The 26,831-nt window shown below is 40.8% G+C and overlaps 1 protein-coding gene and 1 long non-coding RNA gene across 2 annotated transcripts in view; one reads left to right on the top strand and one right to left on the bottom strand.

The window, feature by feature from the left end:
* LOC110070575 (uncharacterized) overlaps positions 1-7,003 on the bottom strand; it is a 66,576-nt gene extending 59,573 nt beyond the window's left edge. Inside the window, exon 1 of the mRNA XM_078384792.1 lies at positions 5,408-7,003. Within this exon, the coding sequence (XP_078240918.1) occupies positions 5,408-5,462 (55 nt within the window). The 5' untranslated portion in view covers positions 5,463-7,003. The remainder of the gene's footprint in view (positions 1-5,407) is intronic.
* Positions 78-26,831, top strand: LOC140704780 (uncharacterized). Its single transcript, XR_012084200.2, has 3 exons — positions 78-247; positions 1,220-1,348; positions 24,895-26,831. It is a non-coding gene; the product is annotated as an uncharacterized LOC140704780 (long non-coding RNA).

Genomic DNA, 26,831 nt, shown 5'->3' with positions numbered 1-26,831 from the left:
CCGATTGGATGGGGGTGCTCCCCTGAGCCAATCAGAAGATCGGCCTTCTGCGATATATTAGGCGCTGCCATCCTGAGGGCACTTACTACGGGAGAGGAGAGTAGCGGGTGGAGGGAGCTGTCTTTTACATACGAGGAAATACGCGCCGGTGGAGGGGGGGATGTTCAAGCTAGGTCGCAATCCTGTAAACTGTCACCTGGGGAGGCTGGGCTCCCCACTGAAGTAAGCAGGGCTTACTACTTAGTAGGTACAGATTCATGTTATTAATTACTTCAAAATATTTGAATAATTTACTGCTTTTAAATTTTCATACTTTTTTTTAATTGTATAAGCTATCTTGGGTCCGTTTTTAGGAGAAGGGTGAGATAAAAACATTTTAAATAAAATACAGTAATAACCGCTGCATGTTGAGAAGGAAGTCCCATGGAATGCATTGGAAATTACTCTGAGGAAGCACCCATAACATTTGTTAAAGAGACAATGGGAAGGGGGGGGGAGAAATACCGTACTACTATAAAGACAGACGTTTCAGTGTGAGCTGTTGTGGGTCACAATCTACCTCTTCAGAGAAATCTGTGTTAGCCTTTAAAATGCTACAGTATTTTGTCCTCCACTCCCCATTTCCCCATTCATTTTGCAAACACATTGAGACAGTTTAGTATTAGGCTGTGACACTATGATCTTATATGTTAAGTGCTGTCAAGTGACTTCGAATTATAGTGATCCTAAAAAGATTACTGCTATGTGTAAGAGATAAATGTGTTAAGAGATCAGTAAAGAGATAAAGGGGTAAATGCTTCTTCAGTGAGTTTCCATGGCTAAGCAGGAATTTGAACCCAGATCTCCCACTACACTTCTCTGGCTCTCAATTCTGTGTACATGGGCTGTAATCCTAAATAACTTTACAAGGAAAGGAGCCACACTGGACATAATGGGACTTACATCTGTGTTAAGTTGCTTCAGCCTGATGGTTTAGGTTTGTGATAGGCATGACTACTGAGTATACTCCCTTAAGGTCTAGTATAATTTTACATAAGTTGCTAACTAACTTATTTTGCTTAGGAATTTATTAATATATAAATAAAGTTATGAGTCATTTTGAAGAGCCAGTGTAGTGGGCAGAGTGAGGGACTAGGGCTCATAAGACCTAGGTTCAAGAATGCAAGAATGTGGAAAGCTGCAGCAGCTGAATTCCTGCCTGTTATTTTATGTATTAAAGGCACAGGAACGCTGATGGAAAAACAGTGATGGCATCCCTAGCCACTGTATTGGGCAACTGCAAAGCAAAGAAAATGTCGACATCAGAAGCTACACTCACACTGAGGGCCAGTGAAACTACAGAACAGAGGTACATCTTCACAGAAACCCCTCGTCATTGTGGGCAGTAGCCATCTTGAGTGGAGTTTCTTCAGGTTTCGAGTAAGAAAGTACAGTAACTTTTCTGAGCTCTGTGATAGAGGTGGTCTGGGAGAAAGTGGAATACATATTTCAGCTGCTTTGACTATACAGTAGCTGTGTTATTGTCTGTATGTTGTCTTGGGTGAGAAAAGCTTTGGACCACAGGGAGAGAAATCTACATCAATTTGTCAGTCAGATGCTAGGGAGATTGGTTGTATTCTGTTTTTAGACAAGGAAACTACTTTTGCTCAAGCAGAAGGCAGTTTCAGGTACTGGTTCAAAAAGTCAATGGCTGTTTTATTACGGTTGCCAGATTGCAAAAAAAAAAAAAAAAAAAAAAAAGGCTCCTGTATCCTTAATTGTGTAGAAGAAGGAATTGCGAGAGCTGTGGTTTGCATGAGAAGGTGCACCTGCCAAAACCACTATTAATGCACAACTATTATTGGCATACAAGCCTTTGATTTTTTTTTATTTTTTGCATGCAACCTCTCTGTAGCTTAGTGATATGTTACTCAAATGTGGCTGAAAATAAGACTGCCTAGGTTTAAGGAAAGGCAGAAAAAGAACGTCCAAAATACTGGTGTTAAGGAGAAGGTTGACTATCACATCAGGGTAAATACTAGTTAATGTTTATAATTTTTTATTTTTGTACAAAGACCAGCAATAGTGAAGGATTTCTGTTCTCCTATAACCAAATTCACAAGTCTGTCAGGCCAAAACAAAATAACAATTTAAAAATGAAGAAGATAAAAACGTGGTAGGCACCTTAAAGACTTACTGCTTTATTTTAATATGAGCTTTCATGGACAAGTCCACTTAAATTTGTGGGGGAAGTAAAGGAATCACAAAGAAACTTCAAATTTTAAATTTTAAAACAGGCCTGGTTGTCCTGAATGTTTCATAAATAATAAATAGCAACAAACAGTGCAAGGAAGGTCTTATTTTCATCAATAATTAATCATACTGTATTCCAAAATAAATGTGGGGTTCAAGTTGGTATTTGTAAATGAGGTTGTGTTTGTGATATGTAGACCTGTGCTCCAAGAAGATATTAGTGTATTTTGGACGTTTGAGCATTCTTCCATTTAAAATAGACTTGAGAGCAAACCTGAAGCATGAATTCAGTTATAAAGTATATCTACTGCTCTTTTAAAAATTATTAAGGATAAAAAGGTCAGGTTTGAACTTGAAATGCAGAACTGTGTCCTGAAGATGCATAGCAACTCTTATTCCAGTATGTCAGTCTTCACTGAAGGTAAACATTACAATATACTTCTCTCCTTTTGAAATGAATCTAGAGGTTGAGCTGGCATTCAGGTTTGAAACATAAATACTGTACAAATACGGTATGCAGCTTAACTATGAGTACTGTAGTCAGTTGGTTACTCTCAAGTTGCAGCACTGCAACTAAAAAGCAAAGTAATTTTATTTTAAAATAAACCAGCTATCGCATATCATTAAATAGCTATTTTATTTAGTTTTATACAAACTGATTTGTATTCAGCAAAATAAAATAACTATTATTTATCCTACTATACCATGAGTGGAATTTTATCAGCTAGGCAAGGCTCATGCCAGCATCTCAGAGAAGCTGAGTTCACTGAGAGGTCTGCTTGTCCCCAGGAGAAAAAAGAACATTTTTAGGCCTCATAATCACATAGGACTGAAAGTGTGGAACGAGATTCAGAGAATGTTTAATCAGAATCCTGTTTGATCATTGGGAATACTTATCCAGAGGGAAATGTGCTTTCTTAAGCCACCTGTAGTATTAAAGTGGAGTTTAATCATGCTTCATATATATGTCATTTTTAATGATATTTATATCATCTGTTATGCTGAATTTATTATCAAAAGTGTGCCATTGCTCACAAGCAATGAGGAGATTTAGAAACTATTTGGCAGAAAGTGTACTTGGAATTACAGCCTTCTCCCAACTATCCAGGGACGTGGTGGCGCTGTGGGCTAAACCGCAAAAGCGGGATTCCGAAGAGGCAGAGGAACTCGAGACCAAATTGCTAACTTGCGCTGGATTATGGAGAAAGCCAGAGAGTTCCAGAAAAATATCTACTTCTGCTTCATTGACTATGCGAAAGCCTTTGACTGTGTGGACCACAGCAAACTATGGCAAGTTCTTAAAGAAATGGGAGTGCCTGACCACCTTATCCATCTCCTGAGAAACCTATATGTGGGACAGGAAGCAACAGTTAGAACTGGTCATGGAACAACTGAGTGGTTCAAAATTGGGAAAGGAGTACGGCAAAGCTGTATATTGTCCCCCAGCTTATTTAACTTATATGCAGAATACATCATGCGGAAGGCTGGACTGGAAGAAACCCAAGCCGGAATTAAGATTGCCGGAAGAAATATCAACAACCTCCGATATGCAGATGATACCACTCTGATGGCAGAAAGTGAGGAGGAATTAAAGAACCTTGTAATGAGAGTGAAAGAGGAGAGTGCAAAAAACGGTCTGAAACTCAACATCAAAAAAACTAAGATCATGGCCACTGGTCCCATCACCTCCTGGGAAATAGAAGGGGAAGATATGGAGGCAGTGTCAAATTTTATCTTCCTGGGCTCCATGATCACTGCAGATGGAGACAGCAGCCCTGAAATTAAAAGGCGCCTTCTTCTTGGGAGGAAAGCGATAACAAATCTGGACAGCATCTTGAAAAGCAGAGACATCACCTTGCCAACAAAAGTCCGAATAGTCAAAGCTATGGTTTTTCCTGTCGTGATGTATGGAAGTGAGAGCTGGACCATAAAGAAAGCAGACCGCCGAAGAATTGATGCCTTTGAATTGTGGTGCTGGAGGAGGCTCTTGAGAGTCCCCTGGACTGCAAGGAGAACAAACCTATCAGTTCTAAAGGAAATCAACCCTGAGTGCTCACTGGAAGGACAGATCCTGAAGCTGAGGCTCCAGTACTTTGGCCATCTAATGAGAAGAGAAGACTCCCTGGAAAAGACCCTGATGTTGGGAAAGTGTGATGGCAAGAGGAGAAGGGGACGACCGAGGATGAGATGGCTGGACAGTGTCTGCGAAGCAACCAACATGAACCTGACACAACTCCGGGAGGCAGTGGAAGACAGGAGGGCCTGGCGTGCTCTGGTCCATGGGGTCACGAAGAGTCGGACACGACTAAACGACTAAACACACACACAAACGCAGGGTCAGAAGACCAAGCAGTCGTAAGATCGAATCCACGTGACGGAGTAAGCGCTCGTCGCTTGTCCCAGCTCCCGCCAACCTAGCGGTTCGAAAGCATGCAAATGCAAGTAGATAAATAGGGACCACTTCAGTGGGAAGGTAACAGCGTTCCGTGTCTAAGTCGCACTGGCCATGTGACCACGGAAGATTGTCTTCGGACAAAACGCTGGCTCTATGGCTTGGAAACGGGGATGAGCACCGCCCCCTAGAGTCGAACACGACTGGACAAAAATTGTCAAGGGGAACCTTTACCTTTACCCAACTATCCACAATATTGAAAATGGCCCTTAACGATGGGATCCTCTCCTATTGGGAGAGTATGAAAGCAGCAATTGCCTGACTAATTAGATGGCTGGAAGCTGAACTGTGTGCACAGTATCCTTTTGGTCTGAATGAACAGTAAGGAAGAAGACAAGACTGGAAAAAAGGTAGAAAAATAGTGTGCAGGAGATGATGGGTTTTCTATTGTTTTGGATTAGAACATACATCAACGCAAAAGGGTAGCCGGTTCTTCCTCTTATAGTGCTATCCAGACATATAAATATTTCAGAACTACACATTGGAAGCATCAGACGTACAAACAATTGCTATCTCCCAACTGACTGATTACAAAACAAAAAAATCAATTTGCTAAATGCAGATTGATGCAAGGGGAGGAGAAGAATGATTTTTAATATTGTACTTACAATTAAAAAAATTAGGAAGGCAACTACCCAGCTGTTTGCAAGTAATGAGACAAATTGGGGCACAGCTTCATAACAGTGTGGAATCAATGATCATAAAAGCACCCATCTTTCTCACCTCTCCTCTGGCCGGATGCCTCAGTAGGTCTTTGCCAGTTTGTAGGGGACCACATTGGTGGTGCAGCTGTATTCAGAGTCAGGAGTACAGATCCTCCACTTTGTAAAAGAAATTGAAACCAAAGCCTAACAGAAGATAGCTGGAGTACTACAGAGTGGCAGGAGTGCCATCGAGATTCCCCAGAAGAAGCAAGTAAACAAGTCTAGGGAACACAGTGTTTGCCAAACAGGAATCATTTAATCAGGACAGAGAACAAATAGTTCCACACTCGTGGTTTTGCATGTGGTACAGGTGGACAGTTTATTCCTGATCGGGGACATGGAAATATCCCGTTGCAAAATCTGGTGTGCACAGAACAAAACATCAGTTCCATTACTAGATCTCCTGATTCCCTCTCTGGTGTTCTGTAGAGAAACATTCTTTGGTAAACACAAACAGACCCAAAGGCAAACATGATTTTTAGTGCAATAGGAATTATTGAAAGTTTCAAATCCTCTGGGCGTTCATTAGAAGTTGCCAGAAATTGTTTCCTTTAGAAGGAGGCTGTATGAGGAGTGGGAAAGCAGTAGACACTCACCTCCAGCTGCTTCTACCAACCTCATTGAGAATCTTGCTGGTCTCTAGGGCTTCACTAATCTCAGTGATAGGAACTAAGGCCAGCACTGAATTGACTGTTGCCAGGGGACTAGTGACAGAACCTCAGTGAGTGACTACACCATCAAACACCATGAGATTTGCTTTGCTTAAAAAATGGGAGTATTTGAAATATTTTTTTTTCCTGACTGCATGATGCAAAGGCTCATTTGAATCCATCATTCACTTTTTCTTCCCAGCCCATCTTTTTTCTTTGCCGCCACATAGCTTCTACTTCTTTATTCTGGAATGATTCTGATAGGTTTTTTCCCCCATGTGGTCAGTTCTACAAGATAGGGGGTAGGGATTTTTTGTGGGTGTTGAGCCTTCCCTCCTTCCTCTAGTCCCACCTCTAGCTTTCCTTTTATGGTTTGTTGGAAAGCAGCTTGGTTTTCAAATACACATTCCATGTATTTGTCTTTAATTTTGTCCTGCCTACTTCTTTCTCATTCTCCTTTTTAAAAAAGGAAGTATATATGCAGAGGTGATCTAGCGCTAAACTCAAAAGAAATAAACAACAAACCATAAAAGGAAAGCCAGAGGTGGGACTAGAGGAAGAAAGGAAGGAAGGAAGAGGGGCTATGGACTGAACACCAATTGCAATGCATCAAGTGTGAGCATTTCTTGGGGGAGGAAGCCATCATGGAAACCAGTCGTTGCCCCAGTGAGAGCAGTGATTACGATTTTAAATGCTATACAGGCTTCAAAGCAAATCAGACCAAAGCCAAGTCCTTCTGATTCGGCATTCCAGACTTGGAAATTTCTGAGGAGCAGGAGAGGCTAAGACATAATTCACTTCCCTTCACTTGAGCTTAGCTGCAATCATCTTAACAGAAAAATGGATATTGTTATAAGCCAGAGGTCTCCAAACTTTTCAGCATAAGGGCCGCATAATATATACTTCACATTTTTGAGTGCTGAAGGAAGACGTGCTCGTGCATACGCACGCGTTCCCGCCCACAATCCCACCCGTCTGCACTTTTGCACACCAGTCCACACTCCTGCCCCCCCTGCATGCACACCAGCCCGCACACATGCACACCAGGCTGGATAGAAAGGCAAAGCGGGCCAGCTGTGGCCTGCGGGCTATAGTTCGGAGACCCCTGTTATAAGCTATCCCTATTGTAATGCCATCCATCCAAGCATAGATAGGTCTTCAATGGGGCACTTCAGAGCTATTAACTTTACAAAAGGTCTGTTCCTTATTTGCTGATATGCACTTTCCCATTGGTCTACCTATCTGGATTTTCCTTACCCAAATTGGCTGTAGTAACTGTTACAATGAGCATATTGACTTCTGGATTGACTACCGCACTACTGTAACATCAAACAATCTGGTAAGTTTGAAAAGGGTGTTTAACAAAGCTTGGGAGAATTTTGGAGTGCAACTTCCATCCCACCCCCCAGTAAGCATGGTTGCTGCTCATGCTGGCTGGGGAATTCAGTGAGTTGAAGTCCAAAGAATAACCTTTCCAAATTCTGCATCATTCTGGATTGTTTGGTGGCTTTCACTACCTTGTAGTTAGTTACAAGCAATGACTGGTTTCCATGATGGCTTCCTCCCCCAAGAAATGAATGGTAGAGGTGAGTTCATTCTTTTTATTTCAGTTATTAATAACCATATGCTACAACTATATCAATCCTGCCATCTTCTGAAAGTCTAAGGTCTCTGCTTGCGCCCTTTACCAAATTAGATAATGGAAAATAACATTATGGGGTGAAAATTATGATTTTCTAATACTCCTGTCTTGCGTAAGATTAGTTTTCTGTGGAACGCATCTGATTGTAGGATGTGTGTTCTGAGTGAAATTCGAGTTTTAACAACAGCAGCATGCAAGGTATGTCTCTTCAAGGTATGTAGTTATGTGCCACCAGGTCACTTTTGACTTATGGCATCCTAATGAATTAATGACCTCACAATAGGGTCACCAAGGCAGAAATGGCCAAAGCTGAGACACTAAACATCCATCCTCTTCAGGTGACATGAGGAGCAGAAGAAACTGAGTTTCCAGGTAATGGGCAGCAGCATTAGTGGAAGCGGAAGAAGACATGGTAGGAGGATCATTTATAGACAACAGAACTGACATTCAAGCTAATTCTTATTAGTGCTTTGCAGAAGAAAGCAATGATAAACAACTTCTGAATGTTTTATATCTAGAAAATCCTATAAGGAGACAACCCTCTTCAGATATTGCAAGTTAAATGACCTGACTTCTTCTGTGGAGTCAATACATTTCAGGTTGGGGCTTCCTCTCTTTCTTCTGCTTTGCACTTTTTGCTAGCATTATTGTCTAGGCAGATAGTAAGTGCTCCAATGCTGGACGCATTCAGGAGAAAATTAGACAACCATTTGTCAGATCTGTTTGACTTAGATTCCTGCATTGAGCAGGGGATTGGACTCAATTGCCTTAGGATTCTATGGATCTATGAAAACCAGCCTGAATGATTTCTAGAGGCAAAAATATTGAAACTGAGGTTTGGGCATATCAAGATAAGGCAAGATTCTCTGGAAAAGAGAAGAACAGTAGGATAGGTTAAACGCAGCAGGAAAAAAAAAGGAAGACTGAATATGAGATAGATTGACTTCCTAAAGGAAGCCAGAAACTTGAGTTTGCAAGAATTGAACAGGGTATTTTGGAGATCACTCATTCATTGGATCAACATACTGTAAGTTGGGGAGTGACTTGACAGCACATAACAACAACAAAGTATGCCCAAAGTACAATAACCTTAGTTTAGTCATATTTAACTTTGAGTGATGTACAATCTTGATTTGGTCTATACCTACGAAGAAAGAACTTCCACTGATTCTCCCTCCCACTGGAGTCCAGCTTGGCCCCGTCTTTATTGTCCTTCCGCAAGCAGTCAAAGACTTTGCCTTTTCAGGCAAGCTTTCCCTCAGTGAATGGCTGCCTGAGTGGGGGTTTTGAATGCATGCTTGTGCCACACTGCTTTGGATGGTTTTTTTTGGTAATGCTTTTGTTTACTTTTTTCATATGGCATGTGTTTGGTTTTTTTAAAGGTATATTTGTATATTTACTGTTTTTAGCTTTTAAATCTACTTGCCAACACGATTAAGGCTTCCTTCTCCTAAATAGGGGTCAAGTCACCTCAGATTCACTGCTCTTCAGCTGCTAGCATGCTAGTCATCAAGAAAATGGGGAGGGACACTCAGAGGTCTTCAGTTCTTTACCTAATTAGGGAACTGTGTTCTGAAAGTTCTTCCCAGTGTCTCCAACAAATCCTTGTCTCCCTGCTCCCATAACATATTCTGCTGTAAATGGCACCTTTGACTGGCATATTTAAGAAACAGAGGAAACAACTAAAGGCCCCATTACCTCTTAGTTCCTTTTATATTAACTTTTCAGTGCTTTTATTTATTAATTTAAACACTGTCCTTCATCCTTATAGATTCCAGTGCAGTGTAACATACATGACTATAAACAATTATATAAATGTTAAAAATATATAGGAGCAAATAATAATTGACAAAGCACTGAATGGCAGCAAGAGCCTCGTGGCGCAGTGGTTAAAACGCTGTACTGCAGCTAAAACTGTGCTCATGACCTGGGGTTCAAATCCCAGGTAGCCGGCTCAAGGTTGACTCAGCCTTCCATCCTTCCGAGGTCAGTAAAATGAGTACCCAGATCACTGGGGGGGCAATGTGTAGCCTGTATAATTAAAAACTGTAAACCGCCCGGAGAGTGCTTGTAGCGCTATGGGGCGGTATATAAGTCCAATAAATAAATAAATAAATAAAGATCACAAGAAAAAACAATTCAGAATGCCCAGAATTGTCTTAATTCAGCACAGAAAGGATTACAATATCAGTGCCAGATGTACCTCAAAAGGGTGGGTATCCCACGAGCAGGTTATGGCAGCAGAAAAGGCATCACCTTGTAGCATGGCAGATTGAAGATGACTAGAGAGACAGGTACATAGAGAGAGAGAGAAAGAGAGAGAGAGAGATGTTTCTTTCAAATGTTTAAACTGTGTATGATTTTAAAAATCCAACACCTTGAATTTGGCATGAGCACAAAGAGAATGCCTGCAGAATTTTTTCAAAATTGATATGATTGGATTCCCTCTGGCTGCTTTTTTCTTTTTCTTACTCATGTAAAGACTGATTTGCAGTGAAATATAAAGCATCTGTATTCTAGGTTTTGACCCATCTGTTTCCTAGCCTACATCTCCCCTGTAAACGAAACAACTGGTTGGGCTCAACAGTGCCAATAAGGACATAATGTGGATAGTGTATTCTAGTTGACCAACTAGGGTTTTCTTCTTCTTCAGTGACTCCGACTCATCTTGCAACCTGGAATCCCCACCCCTACTCTTTCCCTTTTTCTGGTGGAAAAAGCTTATTTTTAATAAGGACTCAGACTTGGCGATTGGAACTCTGGACTTGGTATCTCAGACTTGGGACTTGGACCCCAAGACTTGCCAACATCCCGGTCATAAGTTTTAGTTTTGATTCCACACACACACACAGTAAGAGCCTTCCCGGTTTTCCAAGTCCCTGCTGTTTTACCACTATGTTCTTTCTTTCTCCTCTTTTCCAAAAAATATTTTTCTTTTGCTGTTAAACATGTTTGGTGTTATTGAAGACGTGGCGCTGTAGTGCTGAGTGTTTTTAAGACTCCTGAACAAAGTTTAAGAGCAATTTTAAAACAGATCATCATTATTTAAATCATTAATACAGTAGTTTAGAAGAAATTGCATGCTCGGGTAAAGTGCCTATTTCTTCTGTGGGGAGAGAGAGAGAGAGAGAGAGAGAGAGAGAGAGAGAGAGAATGATTGACTTCCCTAAGTATTAAAAGCGCAGTTCCATATGTACCCTATAGCAGGAGAACCTTGGTTGAGTAGCTCCAGGAAACTCTACTCTGGAAGTTACCCCTGTTGCTGTGTTTATTTACTACTTTTCCTTAAATGTGTTTGTTGAACAAATAAAACACAGAGTATGACTTGCGTAGCTACAATGCTGTGCTGCCAGCTAGTTCTGTTTAGCCTGAGATGTATCAGCAAATCAATATAAACAAACAAAGCTTTGGATGGCATCCAGAGAAAAGACCAATTAAATCTGAACATGCACCTAGTCATAAAGCAGTGAAGATTTAACAGAAAGTGCTGCCCACAAATCCAGGGCAGTAAGAATGTTCGTATTAATAGGAGAAGCAAAGGAAGATCCTGGCTCTAAAATGGACAACTGAGAACAGATAGGAATTTAAAACTGGGGTGGGAGAATCTTCTTCAATAGACGCTTAGAGGAGCTTCCTGCCAAGCTGGTTCTGAACTTCGCCCTTAGCACAGTTTGTCAGTAACTGCACCAATTGATCCTATCCATCATTGTTAGGATGATGAAAGGCATACACTTAAGTGACTTACACAACAGTATTCCTGATATAATGAGACTGCATGATTAGAGTAGCATCTTTTGGAAGACTCGAGGAAGCAGAAGTACAGTACATTGACATGATGCTGTTCCAGGAAGCTCTCCTAGAAGCCCTTTGTTCATCAGGGCCAACTGAGATAATCTAAGACGAACTTCTGAATAATACCAGCGATGAGGTGCTATTTCCAGATGAACAGAAGGGTGGCAACTGGTCAAAATATTTCAGTGGGCAAGGTTGTGACTTAGCACAAGGTTCAAAGATCTGCTTTTACACGTATTCAGGTTTATCAGCCTATCCCAGTGAATGCCTACACAGAAATAAGTCCTGTTGATATTTAAATAGTATAGGGGAACAACCTGAATTTTAAGTTAATGCAGAGGAGAAGAAAGCTGCTGCAGCTCTGCAGTTCTTCCTTGGTTTCTGTCATTGCATGTCCATATGATCTTGGGGGAAAAAACCACTCACATCTCTGTGATGTTGGCCTTGATCTGCCAGTGACACACCCTTACACTTAAGAATCTTTTCTAGTTCTTTCATAGCCTTCCTTCCAGTCTGAAATCCTGTTGCCATAGATTATGCCACGTAAGGCTGATGACATCAGCAGCAGGGGTGGTTTTTCAGAAATTAAAAATTTCAGACTTCTCTTCAAAAGATCTCAAGCTCCTGTGTAATCCGTTTCATCGCTGGGAACCTGTGGGAGACACAGGATGGGAAGGAAAGTCTTTAATTACTGAAAAGCCCTACTGCTGGTAAAGTCATCCATTAATTCCTGGAGAGAATGGGTGCCTCCTTGTCTAGAGTCTACTTTGGGTGACTCTGCTTGGAGTCGAAATTCCTGTTCTTCAGGCTTTTGATGGTGTGGCTCCCAGCTTCCCTGATATACTCAAACCCCCTCATCATGTAGAAGAGTGCATCCAAAAGAGGGAGTTGTTACCTCCCCACTTGTTATCAGCACCATTAGAGATGAGCAGCAGCTCCCAACCTTCTTTGTCCTGGATGTTCATCACATGTGTCTGAGAGGGAGGGAATATGAGCAGGAATCTGGGCTCTTGAATGCATGTGGAACCTGTCAGCTTCGCGCTACAATAATACGCAGAGTTATCTGATTGAAGACACACACACACTCTTCTTCTGTAATAAGACACGTGTATTATATAAATATACAAATATACAAACTGACAGAACTTCGGCGTAGCAGGCAAACAATAGGCAAACTGGCATAGAGGATAGTAGCAAGAGAAAGAAGGAGAAGATACAGTAATGTTCACACTGTTCATTTATATACAGTTACATAGCTTCTTCTGTCCAATCACTGACAGTATTACATCATCTTCTCCTTGTGGGTGACACCTCTTGCATCAGGCATTGCATCATTTTCTCCTCTGTCACAGTGACTCAGCAGTCACACAGCTGTTCATTATGGCAGCTCATTAATGTTACATTTAATACATGTTCAGGCCTATAAAATTACAATATCTTGACAGAACCTACCTCTGAGCAGGAGAGTCTTCTCTTCAGAGACAATGCATTCCATATGGGGAAAGTGGTGTGGGGCTCCCGAAATCTGGAGACTGTACCCCCCCCTCCCAGGCCTTTCAGGTGTTTGATATAACTTACAGCGGGTGCATTAATGAGAAGAAAACACACACACCCTCCATTGAGTTCCAAAGCACCAGAATGTCTTCCAGGCCAAGGTCTCGGGGGTGGTGGTGGTGGTTGTAGCATCACTCAGGGGAATGCTTCTTTAAACTGTAGTTTACCCAGTTCTTGATCATCCATCTTGCTTTTTGCAGTCTCATGCGCAACCCTGATAGCCTGCCACAATATACATCTGGTGGACTTTGTTCAGCCAAGAAATTTTTTAACTGCTGTGTTTCTGGATTGCTCCGTAAGGTATTTTGCTGCAGAGCCAGGCAATGGGAGTTTGGTTCCCCAGTGTGTCTCCTGGGGATGAAGCCAGTCTTTTTAACAATGTGCGTATTTCCAGGACACCCCTCCCGAAAAGAAACAAGTAGTAAACCAGTCAGTAGTATACCTAGAAAGCCCAGGAAAGGGTTGCTATGGGTCACAACTGACTTTATGGCACATCATTATTCTTCTCTGTTTTCCCATAATGAGACTAGACTGGCCTTTGATGAAGTAATTACCTAGTTTGTTCTCTTTTTACTGGCTCTGCTATGCCTGTGTTTCAGTAAATCCTTGATTACGTTTGGCTAGGCGTAGTCATTTTACAGCCCAATTGTGGCTGGCTTCAACACCCTCCAAGTCTTTAGCATTTGGACGAGTCCAGCCATTTCCTGGAATAGATGAGTACAGTTCTGAAATGATCTGCAGTAGAGCTGCAAGTCATATAACTGACTTTAGAAATCTGTATTATGTTTTACTTGTGGCAGGGAAGCTCCGTTACTGGTTGGTTGAGCCGGGGAAAAGCTGGGAAAATGTCATCTCATATTTTCTTGATTGAGCTTGGTCAGCAGCAAAGCTGACAGCAACAAACTCTTCCAATCTTGGCCTTTACAGGAAAAAATGATTACCAGCTCAGCTTTGATTAAAATCTCACACAGAGACCCCGGGAAGGTCTAGGCACCAGTTTAATGCTTCATTGAGAATTAAGGTTGCTTTTTATCCCAACAGGCCAATTCTATCATTTATGTATTTTATTTAAAATATTTTCCCCTTCCTTTCTCCTCAAAAAGGACCTTTAGTAGTTTATATCATTAAAAGACCATATTTGAAGCTAAAAATAGTAAGTATACAAATACCAAAAAGGATCTGACAAATACCTCACCTCATTAAAAGACACTATTTTAAGCTAAGAACAGTAAGTATATACATACTAAAAAAAGATCAAACATATACCACACTAAGAAACAGTAAACAAAAGCAATACCAAAAACTAATTCAAAGCAGTAAGGCACAACAGTCCATTTAAAAACTCAACGTAGGCAGCCAGTAACTGAGGGAAAGCCTGCCTGAAGAGAAAGGATTTCGAATGCTTATGGAAGGACAGCAAAGATGGAGCCAGGCTGGCCTCCTGAGGGAGGGAGTTCTCAAAAGCTAATATCCAGTCGTTTCATTTAATTTCCAAACTGCCTTGCTTTCCAGACTTTTCGTTCTTTCTGTAGTTTTCTCACAATTCTTCCCAGTTTGTCAACATCCTTCTTCAACTGAGGCACCACTGAGATTATGTTCAATAGCACAGTGGAGCATTTATTATACATATTGTGGTGCGTTTGACTGGATTGATCATTGTAAATGCAGAGTCAGGACCTTTCACAAAGAAACTGTTTGTGTTATGGGCCAACAAGGTGGGACTGACTTATAGAGAATCTAATAGGGCTTTCAAGGTACATGAGGTCTTTAAGAAGTGTCACTCTTAGATGTCAATCTGCTCCTGTGAGTTTCCATGGCTGAGCAGGGACTCAAACCCAGGTCTCCTGAGTCTCTTGCTGTCACTTTATCCATTATACCATTCTGGGTATCCCCAAAGGAACAGTACTGTTCCTTCAACGGCTATGGATAGTTCCCTGGCTGGAGTGAAGAGGAAGACTGATAAGAAAGGGGAAGACTGAAAAGAACAACAGGAAAAAGGGAGAGGGGAAGAAAAAGAGATGTGGGGAGCATTAGTAAACATGGTCACGGTGATTATCATCCTCATCAATATCTCAGAAAGGCTACATGGATCAGAGCAAATGACTACATAATCCAGCATTCCATCTACCCAATGGCTAGCCCATTGCTTGTCAGAAACCTGGTGCACCCTCCATTTTCTCCTGCATTTTATACAGCTGGATGCATACCCCTTGTTTATACAGTGATATCCCACTTAACTCTAATGCTATGTTCCAAGAAAATGGAGCACTAATCAAGTCAGTGCTAAACAGGGCAGTTTAGCTTTATGAGTGGCTCGGTCTTGTGTTAACTGCAACAGGGCAGGTATTTTAAACAAATAGCAAGCTGATGACTAGTGGAGAGGATCAGTTCAATTGCTGTTCTCATGACTATACTTGGAACTAAATCCTCCGCTTTCTCCCTTTTATCTGTCTGATATACACATACTGTACATGTACACACCACAAAATAGCTGCACTATAGCAAATCAGCACTATATAGAGCAACATCATGCGGGGAATTCCTGTACCCATAATTTTTAAAGTCACTTGATTTTCTGTGCAAGGTAGATTGCTGCTGAAATAGGAATATATAAGTCTAAAGAAGTGCCTTTATGTGACCGTTTGCACTCGAGATCCCAAAGCCTGTGTTCCTCAGTTTGTACTTTCTGTGGTGTGAACTACAGGGGATTCACAAATGTGTTCCACCTCTGTTGATCTTGCTCACTGCTCCTCCAGCTCCAGTCGATATTAGCCTCCACTGCAAAACATCGGTAGTTGAACCTGATTTCGTTCTCAGCAGCATTAAGTGAACACTTCAATTTTTGTCTCAAAAGAGCATGTGGAGTGTTTTAGCTCACACTTATTGCTTTGCCATTCTGTTTTGATGGGTTATAAATTATATATATAGTGTCCCCTGGAAGAGTAGCATAATCCGTGAACTGCTCTTGATCTGGAGTAATTAGGTCACACGGTATTGTATTGCAAAGGCCCACAGTAGCCTGAAATCATTTCACTGGTGGGTCTGCAGATTACAGTGACCGTGGGCCACAACAATATCAACAATTGTTGAAAGCCCCAAGGAGCTGATGAGAAAAGCCTGCCTTAGTGCCATAATAATGAGATTCTGATCAAACTGGGACCAGCAGCCTTTTTTAAAGAAAAGAGTAGAGTGGAGCACTTAACTGCTTTGTCCTCAACATGCCATGGACAGGAGAGAAAGCCCTTTTCAGGCCACCCCTGCCATTAAGAAGAGTGACATTGCTGCAGGCTGTTGCTGCTGCCATCACACCTATCTGCCTTGCTATGGCCATGCTCCAGAAAGGATGATTCTTGATTGTTACTAGTCTGGAATAGCTGCATTTCCTGTACCCTTTTCCCAGTATATGAGGGAAAGTGCTGTGAAAGGGGAGATCCTGCACTGAGCGTGTTGACCAAATTGTAGCCAGCCTAGGTCATGCACTCCAGTAGGCATCACATGCTCTATTTACATATGCCCTATTGCTACTACCACCATCTCCCACATACACCCCATCTTGGTCTACAAGCCAGCCTATCTCTCCCAACACCTTTGGACAGCAGCATTTGTTTGAAAAGCCAACAAACATCTACCAAGGGGCAGTATGAACCATCAGGAACAAGCTGTCTGAGGACAGAACAGATGTTTGTCAGCTTGCTGTTGGATCTGTTCGATTGTAAGTAATAAAACCTTTTATTCTTTCTACTACTAATGTTTCAGAGTGAATTGTTGAGACTTTTTTGTGCCAGTTAATGAGAAAAGAGATGGACTAACTGGGGAACTTTAGGCTATTCTCCTCTGCGAATGCGTGCACTTCTGCTGTGCAGCTAGAAGAATTTAATCAAAAAAATTCAGAACTTTGCAACAGGAAAGACCCAGTTGATTGCAAGCAAATTATAATAAGTGGCCGGAGGAAGATGGAGTCGTTGGTTCAGTGCAGTTCTTGTTAAATGTCCTTGCTTGGTTATTAGATGCTGCCCCCGTATATTCTGCCCCAAAGTATACAGTATTCTACAGTCAAACAGAAAAGAAAAAGTGGTGTGGTCCTTTTACACATGTGTCCTGTACTCTTAAGCTAGTCTGCTGCCATCTAGTGCTGTGGAGGGTATGGCGGTGTCCCTAGTATGGTCATAGGATTCCACTCTCAGAGGACACTATTTTGTCCATTGCCTTAGGCAAAGTCAGAGAAGTTACTTTCAAGGGGAATGGCTATAATGATACCATCCCTAAGTGTGGAGTAATGCAAAGTTTACTGTTGAAACCATAGGTTGCAACAAATAAAATGGAAACATAAAATTAATACAAACAATGCAAATAAAACTATAGGAATCAGCAATACAAAATACTAAAAGCATTTCCAGTTTTGGAAATGACGCAAGACTGTGACCAAGCCTGATGCTATAATTTGGCTATGTGTCAAGCGGTTTTAGCACACATGATGCTTTTTCTAATTTGAAAAAAAAATAACAAAGTGAAAATGGCCATATGGTAGCTAACATAAGGTTTCTCATCAGTCAGCAAGCAATTTACGTCCTCCATTTCTGAACCCGTGAAGTTGTCAAAAAAGCATCCTGGCATCCTTCCTCTTATGGTTCCTACAGAACTGTGGTACGGTGATGCTCTGGAGTTACTTGAAAGTAGCTTTCAGAAATCTGCCCTCAGAAAGCCAAATGTTATGGTCTGGCCCTGCCTGTCGGTCTGTTTGACTTCTGAAGAGAAGGTGAAAGAGAGATTGCAACTGATAGTGCCTAAACCTATGTCGTTTCAGTTGCTGGTTAACAGGTTTTGTAGCTTTGCATATAGCTGCTGGTACACAAGAACTTCAGGATGCAAATAAATATGTGTGCATAGCAGGGGGTAGGCAAAGTGTAGCCCTAAGGGAGCATGAATACACTCAAAGCTGTAATGCGCTCTACGTGGGGCTACCTTTGAGGCTGATGCGGAAGCTCCAAGTGGTGCAGAATGCGGCGGCCAGACTTCTTAGTGGAGTGAGAAAATACCACTATATCACACCCACTCTGGCCGCGTTGCATTGGCTGCCCATTCGGTTCTGCATCAACTTGAAAGTGTTGATGCTTACGTATAAAGCCCTAAACGGTTTAGGACTTCGATATTTGACGGAACGCCTACTCCCACCAAGATCTACCCGTATTGCTCGATCGAGTCAGGAGGTGAGGCTGAGGGGCCTGACGCCGAGGGAGGCCCGAAAGGAAAAAAACAAAAAATCGGGCCTTCTCGGCAGTGGCCCCTCACCTCTGGAACAACTTCCCTCCAGAGATTCGTGTGGCCTTGTCGCTGGGCATTTTTAAGATCCAACTAAAAACCTGGATGTTTAAGCAGGCCTTCCCTCCAGTCAATACCTAATTTCTTTTTTCTTCACTTTTTCTCTGTTATTTTCCATCTTGAAGAATTTGTCTACCGTTTTCTGTTTATTGTTTATTGTCTTATATTGATTTATTTTTTTTGTTTTGATATTTGTATATGTTTTCTTTTATATTGTCCAGAAGCCGCCTAGAGTGGTTGTGATTACCAGATAGGCAGGGTATTGAATGAATGAATGAATGAATGAATGAATGAATGAATGAATGAATGAATGAATGAATGAATGAATGAATAAATAAATAAATAAATAAGCAAGCAAGCAAGCAAGCAAGCAAGCAAGCAAGCAAGCAAGCAAGCAAGCAAGCAAGCAAGCAAGCAAGCTGTTTCTGCAGTCCTCAGACTACTTCTGGTTCCCACTTTCCTATAAAGAGATGAATTGCAGCCCCCAGACTCTTCCAGGTATTGTGATTTAGCTCTTAAATCTCTCTCTCTCTCTCTCTCCTCTCTCTCTCTCTCTCTCTCTCTCTCTCTCTCTCTCTCACACACACACACACACACACACACACACACACACAGAGCCCATGTCCCTGTTCTTATATACTCCCTTTCCCCAAAACAGAAGCATCTCTAGTCAGTTTCAGTGTTATTTTTCATGTTTCGAGCATTTTTGGCAATTCTATCTGGAATCCTCAGGGTCCCAGGTGGTAAAAACTGGCCCCTGGAGACCTGTCACAATTTGTATATCATGAAAGGTGATGTCCCCCCCTTATAAACTGAATATCCTTGAGTTCAAAGGGACTTGCTTCCTTTTTAGTTATGTGCAGCAGCCATTTCACTTTGCACGCATGCACACAGGCGCACACAAACACACAGAGCGCACGTGGGAGACTTAGAAGAAGGTTACAGTGGCAATAAGAACCACAGTTATATTGAGCTTGATATTATTTAAATTGATTTATAAGTTCCTGGATACATAATGATGGGCGAAATTGATTTATTTGGGCTGAAAAGCAAGTTTTTTCAAAGAGGCTGGCAGGGACTGAATTCAGCTTAATGCTGTTTTGTGGATGTGTGAACACTGCCGTACTTTTAATTTGTGCCTATGTGGATTTTTGGTGGCAGGGGCGCAGAAGTTTTTCCTTAAATTTTTTTTTAAAAAATGTTCTTAAAATGTTTAGCAATGAGTCATTTAGTGCAGTGTAACTGCAGAGGGATTTTTGTGTAGCCACAAGTTTTTTGCTGCATCAATTCATCAATACATTCAGCATTACAACCACCTCCTGTACTCTGTTCTCTCCATTTGGCTGATTAAACCATATTTTTCCATCATTAATTGGCTGGGAGGGGGTTACTCTCTGAATATTTCTAATGACTATTATGACACCAGGTGGCACCTCATAGACACTTGATTTTAGCAATGTATCTTTTTTTTTAATTAAACAAAAAAAAAATTAACCAAGAGTGTGCTCCACAAACAGAACAGAAATTGAGTCAATTCCAATGTAGCTTCCCAAACCAATTTTAATTACCAGAAATACATCAAAGTAATTGAAGTCAAAGTGAATGCACCTGCCAAATTATATACCATGTGACTTTACCGCAATTTTAAAAAGTCAGGACTAGAATCAAGCTAAATAAGCAGCCTGACCATGGCCTTAGTCCTGTCAGAGGAAATATTTTGGGTTCATAGTGACACCTGCTGATCAGTGAATACATTGCATACTATACCTCATTTTGAAAAAAATGTAAAAAAAATTGAAATTCCTTTCACCCTTCTAACAAAGGGTTGATTGCACTTTCTTTTCTCTTTGATTGATGGAGAAAAATAAGAAAAGAAAAAAGGGGGGATTTTGACATAGTTCTAGGAATTATACTTTCTCCTTGAACTTTGGAATTATACTTTCTCCTTAAACTTTGCAGAAACTATATACGGTAATTCTTTCAGCTAAAGTTGTAGTGTAGTTTTTACAATGAGTAGAGGGCAGCAAAGATCTTTGCCGATAATCTGCCAGAAGCTGTAATGGATTTGGAATGGCTTTCTAGAAGTATAGTTGATAAATCAAATCAAAACCTTTGTTTTGAAGGCGCTGTAAGGGCCTGGTCTATATGATACGTAAAGGTAAAGGTTCCTCTTGACATTTTTAGTCCATTTGTGTCCGACTCTAGGGGACAGTGCTCATCCCGTTTTTCAAGCCGTAGAGCCAGCGCTTATCCAAAAACAGTTTCCATTGCCATGTGGCCAGCGTGACTAGGGAGCGCCATTTTACCTTCCCACCGACGTGGTACCTATTTATCTACTCGCGTTTACATGCTTTCGAACTGCTAGGTTGGCGAGAAGCTGGGACAAAGCGATGGGAGCTCACTCCATCGCATGGATTCGATCTTACGACTGCTGGTGTTCTGACCCTGCAGCACAGGCTTCTGCAGTTTAGCCCACAGTGCCACCACTTCTATATGATACTGAAGCACTAATGCCAATCAATTTGAGGCTTGCATCCAGAGCATAGCTTTCATGCCTTGAATATTGAACAGCAAGTATTATTTATTTATTTATTTATTTATTTATTTATCTATCTATCTATCTATCTATCTATCTATCTATCTATCTATCTATCTATCTATCTATCTATCTATCTATCTATCTATCTATCTATTTATTTATTGTATTTATACCCCACCTATCTAGTCATTTCGACCACTCTAGGCGGCTTACAACATAAGGATAACAAGTTCTAAAAAAATTTATAACAATTAATTAATTAAATGATTCTATAAGATGGGAAAAATAAAAATAAATCAAATAAAGAGGAAAAAAAGGAAAGAGGACAGGAATTAACTGGAAGGGAAGGCCTGCCTATACATTTAAAGTAGATTTGACTGTCAGTCCAGTTGTCTTTTGTACATAGAACAGGGAAAGAGTAGCCACATGTCCTCTTTTAGGGAGGCCAGTCCTCCATTTAAAGACTTGTCCTCTTTTTGTGAAACAGGGCCTTTAGTAACTTGTAAGTGATCATCCTCCCCACCCCCAGTGACTTTCTCTGGCCAAGCAGGGATGTGAATCCAAGTCTCCTGATTCTGCATCTGACACTCTATGCATTACATTCTCATGGGTATCAGATAATACTTTTATTAGACCAATAAATCTCAAAAACAGGATACTTCTTTTGTCCTGCAGAACTCTTCATCAGGTTGGCCTTTGCACAGCCAGGGAGTGGGGATGGGGAGTCAAAGAAAAACAAAAAGCTCCCCAAAATAATTGTGGTTATAAATTTGGATTAAGCCATTATAAGTAATGATTTTTTATGAAGTTAGATCTTTTGTGTTCTGTGGAGGCTTTAATTTGTAAATGTAAGTCAGCCCTCTTTTTAAAATAAGATGTGTGGGTTTTTTTTGGGGGGGGGCATTCTGTAAAAAAGGAAGCAAACCACACACCACAGATGCAAAGCAAGAAGGATACAGTAAATTCTGTGTGAGCGTGAAATGTGAAGAGTGGACATTCTAAAAGCAAAGTTTAGACCTTGCCTTGGAAATAATTCATTGTTGCCTAAATGGATATTTCAAGAAATCTATGTTTAGTTTCTTTCTATATACATTCATTTTCAGTAAACTGCAGAAAATTACAAGGTATTTCAGAACGTTACAATACATGGATGCCTTATTTATTCATTTGATTTATATCTCATCTTTCTCTCAATGCTGTCTCCCAGGGTGGTTATCTAGTCTCAGTCACAATTTTATACAATAGTGAGCAGTAGTATATTTCTACTGAAATTACAGTAATAGTATCTGATTGTGATATTTGCATATATTAGTTTAAATTAGCATATGCAAATTTAATGCAAATGCCCCTTTTGTGAAGACCGTCCTCATGTTTGGCATTCTTCATCCTCCATGTCCTATATTTTTATGAAGTCTGTGTTCCTCTTTTGCAATGGCACAGTGGCCACACTAAACAGTAAGTGAGGCCTATATTGACCTTTCACTCAGGCAGCCATCTTGAGTGGAACATAGTTACATAGAATTCAGAAGACAAATTTTGTTTGATTGATTACCGGTATGCATTTCTACACATTTTTTCTCAAACGTGAACAGGTACCGTTATTTTCTGGGCTAGAGATGTGCATTCAGATTTGGAAATATTCAGAATTCTCTGAATAATACCAAATTCGGATAGCTCCCAATATATCCAAATTCAAATTTGGCAGTGCCAGATAGATATAATAATTAAGGATGTGTATTCAGATTTGGATATAATAGGAATTCACCAAATAATGCCATAGTCAGATAGTTCCAAATACTGTATATCCGAATCAGAATTTGATCATTCAAAATATATGTAATAATTAGGGATGTGGAGTTGCATTTGGAAATACTTGGAATTCACTGAATAATGACATATTTGGATATTTCCTAATATATCCAAATAAAAAATTGATAGTTCTGAACATCTGTAATAATAATTCCTAATATTCAGAATCCCATTGACCCCTATAGATTAGAAACCTAAATGCTTGGTTTCTGCTTGCTAGAGGAAGAAATGTAGGTGAACCCTATTTCTCAGGCATCCTGGAGTGATTTCTTGAGAAATTAAACTTAAAGACACTATAGCACTAAGGATAGGGGTGGCAGAGAACTCAGTGTCTCCTGATTGGTGTTGCCATGGGTTTCCCAAAGGAGGGGGGCTGAGGTGAGAGCAAAACTTGTCTTCAATGAAATCTAGAAGCAGGCACATTAGTTCTTTCCAGTTTGAAAGGCAGACATAGCTGCTTGTAAATCCCCTGAACATTTGCTGCTAGGTTATGGTCTGGTGCAACCCTGCATTGTGGCAGTTTTCTCAGTGTTATTTTCTGAACCATTCACTTTCATTTACATTCTCTACATCTCATTGTACATTGTTAACTTAATATAGTTGAGAATAAAGTTTAGGATTAGTATATTGTGACAAGGTTTGTTTTCTGCCAAGAGTGACCCCTGTGTTGGTGCGGGAAGAAGAGTCAGAGGCTGTTCAGTAGTTCTAACACGACTTGGTTTATTACTAAAAAAGTTCAACTCAACAGGTTCAAAAGGGTCCATTAAACTCAACTCAGGCAAAAGGCGATAACTTCGCACCTTAACATCAGTCGTCTTGATGTCACTTCTCACTGAGGGGCCGGTCCAAACTGCTCCCGATCCGTCATTGCCCTCAGCGGGGTGCTCCTCATGGCACAAACTGTCCCACAGCACGGGTGTCTCACCCATTCCCCCTCGCATTGTGGCTGAGTAAAGAGGGACTGGGACGGATCACCCTCCTCCCCCCACGCTGGTTGCGAGGGTACACCACCACTGTCCATTCTAGTGGTTCTAAATCTTCTCCTTTTGTGCGTAAGTCCTTCGGGTCAGGCAATAAACCTCCCCCAATCTGGAGGTTTGGGAAATCCTTCATGAGTTTGAAATAACCCTCATGTCCAAAGCCCAGCTCCGTTTGCACTTCCTGATCCTTTCTTTCAGGTTGCTCGTCTGTTACAATTCTAAAACTTCACGCGCCTTTTTCCTCCTTTATATCCTCCTCCCATAGAATTAAATCTAGCTCCTCCCCCTTCTCGTCAGCCAGACACCCTTCCAGTGACCCTTTCCATTCCTCTTTCTCTTGGTCTGTCTCCTCTAATATGCCCTCTACACAGCCATGACTTTCCTCTGTTCTTTGTTCTGTGGAGGACGGCACACTGGCTCTCTCTCCTTCACATATATTCATAATTAATGTTATAAATCAGCAGGGAAATATTACCTTAGGCTTAGACCCCTTTGGAGTGTAGCAGGCAATGGAATAACATTTTGTTATACAGAGACAGATATACCAAGTTATTAGATTTCGTGTCTGTCTTTCTCTGTGTTTGATTTTCATTGGAAGGATTTGTGGAGCAGAATCAGATCCTGTTCTTCTTTGGGTAGAATCTGCAGGCAATATGAAATGTGGGTGTGGCAGAAGAAGCCACACAGGCTGCCTATACCCACTGCAGCAGCTTCTGCTTAGAGGAATGGGAAAGGGAGAGGAAAAAGATGCCTATAACTGCTATTATGAGCCTCCCAAACAAAATCAGTCACACAGCTGCTTTGTTCATCATTGACACTGACCAGTAAACCCCTTCTTTCCTAGGTACTATATACCTAAAAAAGCTTGGGAAGGTCAGCATAAGTTGGAACTGACTTGATGGTGCATTACTACTACAGTATTATTATTTAAATATACCAGGCACAGTCAATCACAATTATATGAACATTGACTGGTGTTATATAACAGACACAGGTTTTAACCCAAAACCTAGGTATGTTAAATATCGGTGCAGGACGTATGCTATTCCTAATATTGCAAATTTTTGTAACTCTGTGCTATTTCTGAGATCTGCAACTGCTTATTGTTGTTACAATTCAAGAATGTATTAATTTCATCAGGAGTATCAAGCATTTTTTTATCTCAATATTCAATCACTGCTGGTATAATATGTATGGGGTTTAATTCTATTTGTTTTCTAGAAGATTACCCTTTGAAGGTGTAGGATCACCTCACAAGCCCTGTGAAAGAACTTCTGTGAACTACATGTTTTCAAACTTCTTGAATACGCCAGTTACAAAGCATGAGGTTGCATTTATGAACTATCTGTGCTTTGGCTTCCATACTTCATAATTCATTTCAATATTTTATGAAATCAGTTTTACTTAAAGTGTCTTGATATGCTTCCAAATCCATTCTTCCTGCAACCTCATTAATGGTGGATTGATCCTTCTTTATGGCCAAAGATTATGTTTGTCTTGAAATTGTTTCAAGAGAAGGAACCGCCCAGTTCAGAGCAGCCTTATGAAAATGTTTGTGCTTAATGCAGTGCCATTGGCTGCACTCCCTGTGTCTAAATGCTAGCTTAAGGGACTCTGAGGAAAGAAGAGAAATGTTTAGTGGTCATGGACTTTTCACAAGAATTCAGGTGTCTTTTCCCAAATCCACTCTTCTACAGAAACAGTAAAGATGTGAAATACTTTTACTCCTCTGAATCTGTGTAGTTTCTATTGCAATATCCTACATGTCTAAATAAGGTACTATCCTATTCAGTGGTAATATAGCAGCTAGCTATGTTACATCTGTTGGAATAGTTTATAAGAGAAATAGTAATGTAGCGCCTATAAGACTAACTCGTTTTTATTTTTCATAAGCCTTCGGTGTCCAAACCTAGTTCATCTGAAGACATTTGCTTGGAGAAAAAATGCTTATGAAAAATATTAAAAACTGGTTACAGTGGTGCCTCGCAAGACAATGTTAATTCGTTCCGTGAAAATTGCTGTCTTGCGAAACCATTGCCTTGCGAAACACGGTTCCTCATTAGAATGAATTGAAATCTATTTAATGCGTTCCAATGGGGAAAAATTGTCGTCTTGCAAAAATCGTCCATAGGAAACCATCGTCTTGCAAAGTGCAACAGCAATCGCAAAAAACAATCGTCTTGCAGATTAATCGTCCCACGAGGCAATCATCTTGCGAGGCACCACTGTAGTCTTATTTTAGTTCTATGGAACTTTCTCATGTGTAATATATAGGATCAACTACTGTATATATCACTCTTAATTTTTCTGTAAAAAACCCTAAGCTTATTTTCTGTTAAAAAAACCCCACTGAAGCTCATTTTCTACTGTATTAGGTTAGATTTCATAGCTCCTAACAAACAATTCAAGTTGAGAATTATTGAGGGAAAGCAGACAGGGGTGTTGGTGTTGGTTACTATTTAGCCTTGCAAAGTTTAACATTGTACTCTGCCTTGGCCTTCTGATGGGCGTGTACTGTTTCGGGGGCAATGATGTGCTTCTCAAGTGTCCCTACTACGTGTTGCCATATGTGCATGGGCATGTTCTTTTCCTGACTGTTTGGCTGTGGATACCAGTCTGGGATCTTTGCCTTCATCACACTGCAAATAAATCTTGGAGACTCTGTTGCAGAGTTTTGAATTTCTGGTTAAAATACAGTACCTTATTTTTGCTACGCAGTAGTACAGAAATTCAGAGGTGAATAGCTACAAGTTCCACAGATAGCCCACCCCTTTCTCATTAACTGGCACTGAAGGGATCAATAACTCACTCTGATAAATTGGTATGAGAAAGAATAAAAACTGTTTCATTACTGGCAGCTGTGAACAGATCAACAGCAAACTAACAGCTGACACAAGCAGACTGAAGAGAGGAAAAGGGAAGGACTCAGCAAAGAGGCAGAAAGGAATGATCAGTTAGTGCTGGATAGATTGACAGTCATACAACCCCAGAAAAATCTCTCGCAGTCACTCAAACCACAGGCAGCATGCGAGGTTGCAAATAAAACTCCCAACAGTTTCCTGCTTAAGCTGAGTTCACTTGCATAGCTCCAGGATAGGTTTGGTCTTATTCTTCTCTCTTGGCATTGACAGCACATACTGTCAGGACGAAATGTTGGT

This window comes from Pogona vitticeps, chromosome 2 (genome assembly GCF_051106095.1).
Source record: "Pogona vitticeps strain Pit_001003342236 chromosome 2, PviZW2.1, whole genome shotgun sequence".
Lineage (NCBI taxonomy): Eukaryota > Metazoa > Chordata > Lepidosauria > Squamata > Agamidae > Pogona > Pogona vitticeps.
This window is presented reverse-complemented; position numbering and strand designations above follow the sequence as displayed.